General features: G+C 38.7%; 1 protein-coding gene across 4 annotated transcripts in view; it reads right to left on the bottom strand.

Moving 5' to 3' along the window:
- Positions 1-5,367: 5,367 nt before the first annotated feature.
- LOC122562524 (catechol O-methyltransferase-like) overlaps positions 5,368-11,588 on the bottom strand; it is a 234,766-nt gene continuing 228,545 nt past the window's right edge. For all 4 annotated transcript variants that reach the window (XM_043715399.1, XM_043715397.1, XM_043715401.1 and 1 more), the window contains exon 5: positions 5,368-6,415. In XM_043715399.1, the coding sequence (XP_043571334.1) occupies positions 6,236-6,415 (180 nt within the window). In that variant the 3' untranslated portion in view covers positions 5,368-6,235. The remainder of the gene's footprint in view (positions 6,416-11,588) is intronic.

Raw genomic sequence — 11,588 nt, 5'->3', positions numbered from 1 at the left:
GCACATAGAAAGCGGTCATATCACCAGAGGCTCACTGATGATGTTACCTATAATGGTGATGAAACGTCTGAAAACGAATCTTCCAGCTCAGCCAGCAAACTTACATCCAGAACCTCAACCTGAGCTACAAATCTTCTCCAAACTCGTCCTCTGCAACCTCAATATGACTTTCCCAACTCCTATACTTAAAGGATAGATACTGCTATCAAGTCACTAAGACATTCTGGTTATGTGGGCCATGAATCTCAAAGACTGGCATTCACATCAAATAGCTTTTCTCTTTGGCTGTTCCTAACAAGTAAAATACTAACCATGTTTAACTAGACTGCACTTGCAAAACTCAAAAAGCCATGTCCAATATTAGATATGATTCTCTGATTGGACAACATTTACTGAATAACCTTAAATGTGTGAAGAGCTCTTAACCAATTTAAGATTATCAATCTGGCTCACATTGTGTTGCATGTATATGTAACAGATGCTACATTATCAATATGTGGGACTGTGCTCTCTGCAGGCAATGTATATACATGCTTAAGCTTTCTAAAAAAAACATTGGTTCATTTCTCAGGGAAAAATCTTAACCAATCAGAATCAGCCTATCTGGCTTAAAATTTAAAGCTAGTTTAGAAATTAACTGTTCATCATGATGTATCTGGTGCATTGTTGAAGTGTTGTTATAGACCATTGGAATCCACTTTCCCACCAATCTGCAAATTTTACAATAATATTAATTGTTTTTCTTTTTCATTGGTATTCTTGCAAATTGTCCAGTCACGTACAAGACTCAAAGCTTCAACAAAATGTCTTCCTTTTGCATTGCCAAAGGTGGTATCATTATTTCTGCTACCGATTTCATTCCCACATTTGGTCACAGGCTAAATCAAACCACTCCATAATCTTGATTTACTGACGCATGTAAAGTTCAGCTGTAACCTTCTATTCTATCATCTAGTTGATTTTGTAACATTACGCAATTCTGTTACTGAAACACATACAGTATATGATTTCAGATTATTACTTGTTATTTGCTTATTAACAAGTCCATTCCTAGCACTTGTCTCTGAAATGAAGAGGGATATATCTTCATGTTAAAAGGCCTAACTAAATTGTTACAGTTTTTCAAAGTAGTGAGGAATCTGTTGACTGTAACATTTAATAAAAGAGGAAATTAATTTCACAGTAGTCGATTACTGAGACAAATGTCATCTGGCTGTTCTGAATTAACATTTTATTGAATGTAAAGAAGCATCTCTGTAAATTGGTGTTAAATTAGCATTTATTATAAGAGTATAATTTTAAGTTGGAAAGATTTACATACACTTCACAATTAGAGGAGAATTTGAACAGTACATAGAAACAAGATGGTAATTGTAGTTGTGCTTTTTGCTATTCCCATGTAATTAGCGCATCAATTACTTCTCCCTCCTAATTTTGTCTGTTCAACTATCAACAGCAATGTTACATATAATGTAATCTTTTAGTGCATGTAGTAACTATTCTTTAATCCAAACTGACAAGTTATTAATTTAAATTCTTCCCAAGAATACGAAGAATTTGGTAACCTACCACCAATCGTACTCACTTATTTGCAAAGTGATTAGTATCTATTTAAGGAACAGCAGAAGCTTCCAGCTTCACACCTTAATGTGTTGAAAAACAATGAAGTCGATAAAGGTTATGTAAATTATAAGATCAGTAATATTGTGGTAAAAGCATTTTTATTCCATCATTGTGCCCTTTTCTAGAATTGGATGATGCATGATAGGGTACCAGAAGCTATATGAGAATATACATTTCTGCCCTTCTGATAGTGGAGGGGTTATCACAAATGAACCTGTTGCTAATCTGAGCCAATGATGCCATAGACCATATGCCATATTGTCTAGCTCTAAAGCATAGGTTCTCAAACAGGAAAATCTGTGTTTGCTAATGCTTAATTAAAAGCAGAATTTCTGCAATTAAATTATTCATATTTAGGTTGTTGAAGTGCTTTGTTTGATTTAAATGTGAGTCTTCCCTAGTCTTTTGAGTATGAAAATGTAACAATATTGTGTTGGCCAGACAGGGATTTTTACAGCAATTGTGGAAGGTTTCATATCATCTCTTGTTTAAACTTCACTTCCTTTGTTTCATTTCATCTTTGAAACTGATGTGTGTATCATGAGATGCTAGATTTCTCTTACTAACTTCGCCACATCTTGTACCCATTTCAATCAAATACAAAGCATTATGCCTTGACCAAGACTGATATTGATAGGTGTTGAAAAATATGTTGCTGCAAAGGCGCAGCAGGTCAAGTAGCATCCAAGGAGCAGGAGAATCGACGTTTCAGGCATAAGCCCTTCTTCGGGAATGAGGAAGGTGTGCCAAGCAGGCTAACATAAAAGTTAGGGAGGAGGGACTTGGAGGAGGGACGTTGGGAATGAAATAGGTGGAAGGAGATTAAGGTGAGGGTGATAGGCCGGAGAGGGGGTGTGGGTGGAGAGGTCGGGAAGAAGATTGCAGGTCGAGAAGGTGGTGCTGAGTCCGCGGGTTGGGCGTTCCCAACACCCCTCCCCCAAGTCCCTCCTCCCTACCTTTTTATGTTAGCCTGCTTGGCATGCCTTCCTCATTCCTGAAGAAGGGCTCATGCCCAAAACATCGATTCTCCTGCTCCTTGGATGCTGCCTGACCTGTTGTGCTTTTCCAGCAACACATTTTTCAGCTCTGATCTCTAGCATCTGTAGTCCTCACTTTCTCCTCGTTGATATTGATAGACTTCCACTTACAGTGACTGTTACTTTTGATTTTCGTAAGGTTAATTGAACTTTATCACATTTCACTGTTTTCATCAAGTTTTCTATCAAATGATTCATAATGTCATGACATCCTTAATTTTAATGATAATGATTTAACCTGAGGTAATTTATTTACAGCTCCTTCTCATCCCCAAACACTTCATTTTCAATTGGTTTCCTTCCTTTTTGGCCAGATTCTGCACATTGTAAGACTATGCAGAACACCAGAACTGGCCTCCTTGTTTTTGTTGTCACTGAGGAGGAACACTGGCCATGAATCCTGCCATCATGAGACCAATTGTTGAGCATTTAGCCCCAGCTGAACCCCAGGAGGCAAATTTTAGATGACTTTTGTTTTTGATATTGCAGTACAAATTTAGGTGGCACATTTACAAACCAAAACATTACGGAATTCTATACTTGTAATTTCTAACAAATCTCACAATGTAATTTGGGGTATTAGACACTGAACTTCTAAAGGTTTCCTCCACGTTGGTGTTTTCTGTTGCGAGAAGTACAAACTTAGATGAACTCAGTTTGAATTTTTTTACATTATATTTTTGCAAAATTAGGGCCATTGCCTCTTTGGTGTCCTCATGACATTGAGTCATAACTGAAGTAGTCATCACATTGTCCACACCAGAGAAAACAGGGCCAAATGGCAATTTCAAAAAATTGACTTCCAACTGTGGAAGTAAAATGCAACTGCATTCCTCTGAGATTGCTGGTATGTATTTCTGGAATGGTTTGGATTCTGTTTGCAAATTAACACCATCAATTAAATTAGCATTTAGTCTTAGTAACTGGATGTTGAAGACAGCAAATTTAATTTTTTTAAAAACTGAGGAATTATTTGATATCAAATTAACAAAATTATTTGTAAGGAGGCCAACAAATATATATCTTTAGAAAATCAAATATTAATTAGATATTAGTAATTTTTAGGTGATTCCTCCAATCACTAATACACTCTCTTGGGTAAATTCATCTAGAACTGTGAGGATTTTAATATTTGGTTCTTGGAATATTTGAAAACATTTTTGAAGTTTGTGGTGGATTAAGTATGTACTTGGGGCAAAGACAGGTAACATTAGTGGGCGGCATGGTGGCACAGCTCCAAAAAGCCTCCTTAAATCTAGATTAGATTAGATTACTTAGATCAGATTTGATTTGTGGGCGGCACGGTGGTTAGCACTGCTGCCTCACAGCACCAGAAGCCCAGTTTCAATTCCCGCCTCAGGCGACTCTGTGTGGAGTTTGCACATTCTCCCCGTGTCTGCGTGGGTTTCCTCCGGGTGCTCTGGTTATTTCCCACAATCCAAAAATGTGCAGGTTAGGTGAATTGACCATGCTAAATTGCCCGTAGTGTTAGGGGGGTAAATGTAGGAGAATGGGTCTGGGTTGGTTATGCTTCGGCGGGTCAGTGTGGACTTTTTTTTAGATTACTTAGATTAGATTACTTAGATTAGATTACTTACAGTGTGGAAACAGGCCCTTCGGCCCAACAAGTCCACACCGACCCGCCGAAGCGCAACCCACCCATACCCCTACATTTACCCCTTTTAGCCTAACACTACGGGCAATTTAGCATGGCCAATTCACCTAACCCGCACATCTTTGTGACTGTGGGAGGAAACCGGAGCACCCGGAGGAAACCCACGCAGACACGGGGAGAATGTGCAAACTCCACACAGTCAGTCGCCTGAGTCGGGAATTGAACCCGGGTCTCTGGCGCTGTGAAGGTAGCAGTGCTAACCACTTGTTGGGCCGATGGGCCTGTTTCCACACTGTAAGTAATCTAATCTAATCTAATCTAGTGTGTCCTGCTTCCAGAAGCATAGTTAACATGATGGTGCATAAAACAATTAGGGAGGCAAATTATATTTCAGTCTGTATTGCAAGAGATTGAAGTGTCCGAGTAAAGAAGTCTTGCTGCACATATTTCAAATTGCTGAGCCCATATCTGGACTATAGTATACAGTTTTGGTCCTTAGATTCTCTGGAAGAATGAGAAGTGATCTTCTTGGAAAGTATCACAACAGACACCAGAGGCTGCTTTTGCTGGCTGGATTGTTTAAAAAGTGGGTATCTCTTCTGTAGAATTCCCATCATGTTTGAGCAGTGAATTCTTAGTTCTTGAGATTTGATGGACTTTTACACTAACCATAATAAGGGATGTCCGGGTAATGCAGGAAAAGGGCTTATGCCCGAAACGTCGATTCTCCTGTTCCCTGGATGCTGTCTGACCTGCGCTGTTCCAGTAACACATTTTCAGCTCTGATCTCCAGCATCTGCAGACCTCACTTTCTCCTAATGCAGGAAAAGTCTAATTCAGATTTTAATAAAAATCATCTGTAATCATAAATGATGGAGCAAGTTCAGTGGCACAGTGGTTAGCACTGCTGCTTCACAGCGCCAGAGACCGGGTTCAATTCCCGCCTCAGCTGACTCTATGGAGTTTACACATTCTCTCTGTGTCTGCGTGGGTTTCCTCCGGGTGCTCCGATTTCCTCCCACAATCCAAAAATGTGCAGGTCAGGTGAACTGGCCGTGCTAAATCACCCGTAGTGTTAGATGAAGGGGTAAATGTAGGGGAATGGGTCTGGGTGGTTTGCACTTTGGCAGGTTGGTGTGGACTTGTTGTGCTGAAGGGCCTGTTTCCACACTGTAGGGAATCTATTCTAATAAAAAAAACTAGACTCTTTTTATATGGATTATTTGTGTTTTATCATTTTTTATATTAAAGAGAGCAATTCACACACAGCTTCAAATGACTTTTTTTCAATGTCAGGGATTGTCTCTATAAAACCTTTTGAGATAAACAGATTACTTTTTTTTTATTTTCCCAGAAATCTTTCAATTTTTTTTCTCCTCTTCCAAATACTCTGACCTATATTGGAAAACAGTTCCACTCAGGTTGGTGCCCTTGTCAGAGTTAAAGGGATGAGTGTCACAGTATTTATTGAATAGAATCACAACCTGGCCTGATGCTCTGACATGCTCTCCCTCCCAAGACCATTGGCTGATCCATGCCCTCACTCTTCCCTTTTTCTCTGACTTCCATCCAACTCTTCACCACTCTAAATCTGATCTGTTGTGAATCTCCCAGTTATTGGTTGATTCAGATCTCCAACACTATTTGCATCAGACTCAAAACAGCAACATCACTGGTTTGACACCGAATTTTAGCATAAGGAGCTACAAGAGGTACACCAGGATGTTATGCACATTTGTAACGACAAATTTTAAAACACTTGGCTAGGACGGGGACAAGAGCAAACTTTAAATTTCCAGGAGGAAGTAGAGAGAAATTAAGTTTCAGATTGAGATCACATACATGTTTCACATGCACAGTATAACTCCTCAAGAGCATTATAAAAGTCCACATGAAGTGAGGGTTGAGCTTTTTGGATCTTGTTACATAAATACATTTAGTTTCTCTGCATTTTATATGTTTAACCTTTGAAAATAGCCTTTTCCATTCCATCTTTAAACTTTGTATATTCCAAATTTGAGGCATAGTGTGTGCACTCATAGCGGGGATTGTTGCGTACATACTGTAGAAATTCTGGGGCTCCTGGTGTAATGACATTGTCTGCCAGCAGAACAGTGCCTTTTCTCAGCAGACCACATTCCTACAGGTAAGGCAAAAAATTCAATAGTTAATGAATGCACAATTTGAGAATTAGTTTAAAAATTTTGGAACAAACAGCTGCTTCACATCAGACTGATGAAATGAAATGTTAATTGATTCATCTCACTTCTCTGCCAGGCCCAGAACTATCAGCTAACCAGATCTGAGCACAATTCTTGACAATAGATACATTGATTCAAGGCTGCTTGGTACTATCTATGTGAAGCACAATGTGCAGTTGTCATCACCTTTTACGTCAATACTATGATTGAATCAAACAGACTTCAGAAACAAATCTGTCACTTGTCTATGTAACTTACTGTTATGAACTTGTACATGATGAAGATAGAAATGAACCCAAAACAAATCTGGAAATAACCATGCTAATGGTTTCTTGCCTGGAGAAAGTTTCATTTTTCCTCTTGCATCCTCTCTTTAAAACTTTCAGTGTCTATTCCACAATTACCCTCCAAAACCACATCCTTGTGCTTGTTTTTCATATTTTGGGTCTTGATAATATCTGGGCAAGATGCTTGATTGCTGGGTAAATTTTCAGAATGGATATCAAAAAATACAAACTGAGTGAGAAAACAAAGAAAATGAAGATACAATGCAACAGGATATTAGCCACTCCATAAGGAAAGAGTGGCCCAACACATGGGTGATATTACATACTTCCAAGTCAGGAATAAACTTGTGACCTAGTTGATCAGTTAGTGTCAATTTTCTCATTATTTCCTCAGTCACTCTTAATATATCAAGACCTGCTAGAGTATCGTTACATTTAACTTCTTTTATGGCATTAAACCCAACACCATTCTAGACATTAGTCATAAAAGAATTCTAGATGAAAATTACATAAGTCTGCCTTTGCTAATCTGAAATCAGGGTTGGGGTTGAAGTTTTAATTATTTCTGTAGTGTATCTCTAAATACAACAATTTGCATTTATGCAGCAGTCCCACTAAAACAACAGCCAGTTTGGAGGTAGTCGCCAATATATGTGTGGAAACATCCCAAAAGTGCCCATGTTTCCAGCACTCAATTCTTAATTTCATGAAAAAGTTTATCCTAATTTCCCCTCAAGTTTCATCAAGTTGCTGCATTTGCCCATGAATTAGCCATTAAATGTGCCACAAAGCTTTATTTTACAAAAGAAAACTTCTACTATTGTTAGCAGCATAATAATGGTTAAAAGCTACTAGTCAACCTTTTAAGTCTAGAAGGCTCGCAATAAGTGTTGATCTTTGAAGTAATGAATTGTTAGAGATATTAAACATATTTAATGTTTAACTTTAATTTTTTTTACTTTTTGTTGTCTTTCCCTAATTTTCTGTTTCTGTGTCTTATTTGACATTTAAATTCATCTGCACCTCTTATCCTTAATTTTCTGTGGTTTGTTTTTTTATCCCTTGAACCTTAAATCTCGCTGATTATGAGGCTGTATGGTCAGTCCATCAATTCATTAAGATTAATAATTTTCTGTTGCTCTCTGCACCATTATCAGCTTGTACTTACAAAAATTTACAGGAGGAAAGATGGTATCCTGCAACTAACAACTGTCAAACCCTGCAAAATAATAAATGTAAAATGCCCAAGACTGACACGTAACCAGTCCAGGTTTGCTTTGAATCTCTTTAGATCATGCTCCAGTATGAAGAGACCTTTATCGCCACTGGGCTTAAGATTATCACCTTCATTGATATCAAGAGGCTTTCAATAACATCCATCAGCAGTCAGTCTGCCATCATAAAACAGGACAGCATCCTAATGTAACACATCAACGTTTTCAAAGCTTCCTACTCTAATAGGCCAGCACAGGTACTATGGACTTCAAGCATGGTAAGGCTGCAAACTCTCCTCATTCCCTTTCCTTATGCTTACTGACTTTGTCAAGAAAAGGCAATGCTTAATGCAGATCATTTGGCAACACCACTAGACCTGTTTCACGGACATCATTATCTTGCTGACTAAAGCATTGTGCATACTCCAAGGCATGACCATCAATCTTCACAGCAGTGGTACCAAGGCTGGTTCTTCCATCAGCTATGAGAACACCAAGTCCATAATGACTAGACAGCAACAAGGTATCCTCCTCACCTTCAAGCAACAGAATGTCCATGACATTGGCTATAGTCCAACAGGTTTGGAAGCACTAGCTTTCAGAGCGCTGCTCCTTTATCAGGTGGTTGTACCTGATAAAGGAGCAGCGGTCCAAAGGCTAGTGTTTCCAAATAAGTCTTGGGACTATAACCTGGTGTGATTTTTAACTTTGTAAATATATAGGATTGTCTTGCAAACTTAGAAACAGAATCTACATCTTGACAGAACTGTTAGAGGGAATATAGAACATAAAACATTACAGTGCAATACAGGCCCTTCAGCCCTCGATGTTGTGCTGACCTGAGAAAATAATCTGGTGCCCATCTAACCTACACAGTTCCATTATTATCCATATGTATGTCCAATGCCTATTTATATGCCCTTAACATCAGTGGGTCTACTACTGTTGCAAGCAGGACATCCTATGCCCCTAAGCCTTTCATCTGTTAGTATACCATGACAGTTTCACTTCTTTCATGTGTAAATCACAAAACCTTTTTCTATATCCCCTCATGTTAGCCTTCACCAAGGAAAATGTGTGAACTGCTTGAAACTTGGTAAGATTAAGCTCTGAATAGAAGTGGGAATGGACACATTGGATATAAATTAGAAGTGAATTACCAGTTATAAATTGATGTAACAGCTGTGAGTGCTGGATGGAATATAATCAGTACTTTAGTAACTGGGTTATACCAAAATGGAATAAAAGAATTGTCTGTTTCATGTAATTCTGTTGAGTAAAAATCATCCTGACTTCCCATTGCTGTTCGGTATGTAGTTCGGAAATGTTAATCAAGTATTTCCTTTGTAATCCCCTGTTGATGAAAGATGTGACAAGCTACATAGATCTCGTCAGTTCATGATTTAGAAATGATTGATTCGTTCCTGAGCTGTGGCCTGTTTCTCTCAAATGGATTAAATACATATTTCACTGTGATTTGTTTATTTTGACAGTAAAATCAAATTATTTTTAAATAAATTTGATATCCTTTGGCATTGCCTACAAATGAGTTGGAGGATAAACCTTCTATGATGAGAGGGGTGCAACATCATGTCATGTAACTCTCAGAATACAATTACAATAACTTGTGATTTCTGGGCATGTGTAATGCTATGATAACTATTCCAATAGTTCATACTCTGGGCCTGCCCATGTTTTCTGGACTTCTTCCAGCCCGAACTCTGCCACTATCCCAATTAGTGAGGAGCTAAGGACCTAAAATTCACTTTACAACTTGTATGAATTTAACCTCTTGTTTTTGTGTTCCTAGATGACAAGTTGCATTCATATAGTGCCTTCACAATAGTAAAACATCCAAAGGGTTTACAAGAATGTTATCAGACAAAATTTGGCCAGCTTTACAAGGTAGTGTTCGAATAAGTGACCACATTCTTAGTCAGAGACGTTTTGAGGAGACATTAAGAGGGGAAAGCGGCAGGGAGATTTAACGAGGCTTTTTGGAGCTTCCAGTCAAGGCAGCTGAAGGTATGCCAGCCAGCAGTGGGATCAAAATCAGGTGGGTTTATGAAGCAAAAGATTGAAGGACAGTAGAAATATCAAGATTGGGTGTTGATTTGTAGGCTGGAGGAGAAAGAGCCATTGAGGGATTTCAAAATCCAAAACATCCAAGGGGACTTTAATGGAATGACACAAAGTCATCTGTTGAAATATCCAAGTTTTTGTCTTCATGACTATATGGATGTATACAACAAGGCTTTAGGCCACATAATTAGTTAAAGTCTCTGTTCCTGTTAACTGACTTTTATTTAAAGTTGTTATGTGACTTTGGAACATGTAGTTTTAAGATCTATTCATTAATGGGGCAACGGTATTAAAGAAGTCACTTTCTAGACATCTTGCTCCACTAGATATGAACAAGATAACCAGTATCTTAAGATTTTCAATTGTGGAAATGATTGAATTACATGCAGTACTTGGAGCAGTTCAGGCTGCAGGTTAGACAAGCTTGTTCTGCATTTGCTGACTGAATTATAACTGGAATTGGAAGTCAGAGGAGAAAAGGCTATTCCGAAAACTGCCAACAAAGGCTTCAGCAAGTTAGCAAGAACTCTGCATCTTCATGGAGAAAGTGTTAAGCTTCTGTGCAGAGGAGATGACCTGGGGTGTGCAGTGAGAGAGGGACTCACTGAAATCTTTATTGCTGTTCCAGCAATAAAGTTTCAGCTCTGCATCTTCATGCCAGGCCATGCACAGGTCCTATTGGGACACAATTCTCTTTGCAGGAAGTAGTCACATTGTCAATGGATTGGCTGTGTTTGAGCTGTTGCTGGGAGCATGCAGAACAGATAATCCAATCAGCAAAGCTGAAAGGGCAGGGGATTAAAAAAATTTGTCAAAGCCAAATTCAGTAAATTAAGTTCAAGTCAAGTTTTGCTAATTTAACGCAGTTCCCAGTATAGAGTTGGGACTCTGGATCACATATTTTCCAAGGTCATTAACACTGATGTGAGTTCTGAGTAATAGTAAATATTTCATTTCGAATTGACTAATATTTCACTGGTTTCATATGAATGTTATTTTTACTTGGTATTTTAGCTGTATTGACAAAATGAGCAGTTACAACTGAAACAAGAGGAATTGTTGGAAAATCTCAGCAAGTTTGGCAGTATCTGTGGAGAGAAAGCAGAGTTTCAGGTCAAGTGACCCTTCCTCAAAACCCACAACTGAAACCATAGAACAATACAGCACAGAACAGGCCCTTCGGCCCATGATGTTGTGCCGAACTTCTAACCTAGATTAAGTACCCATCCATGTTCCTATCCAAATGCCGCTTAAAGGTCGCCAATGATTCCGACTCTACCACTCCCACGGGCAGTGCATTCCATGCCCCCACCACTCTCTGGGTAAAGAACCCACCCCTGACATCTCCCCTATACCTTCCACCCTTCACCTTAAATTTAGATTATTTAAATGGTTTTCATGATCGGTTGTTTGACAGCCACAAATAATGGTTGACTTTCTGAAGCTGTCAATCAGAGTCACCTTTACAGTTCACTGAGATAAAGGCAATAGTATGGGAGTTGAGAGTGTGGTGCTGGAAAAGCACAGTA

This window comes from Chiloscyllium plagiosum, chromosome 25, assembly GCF_004010195.1.
Source record: "Chiloscyllium plagiosum isolate BGI_BamShark_2017 chromosome 25, ASM401019v2, whole genome shotgun sequence".
In the NCBI taxonomy this organism is placed as follows: Eukaryota; Metazoa; Chordata; class Chondrichthyes; order Orectolobiformes; family Hemiscylliidae; genus Chiloscyllium; species Chiloscyllium plagiosum.
Note: the sequence above shows the minus strand (reverse complement) of the source record. Positions and strands in the feature narration are given on the sequence as shown.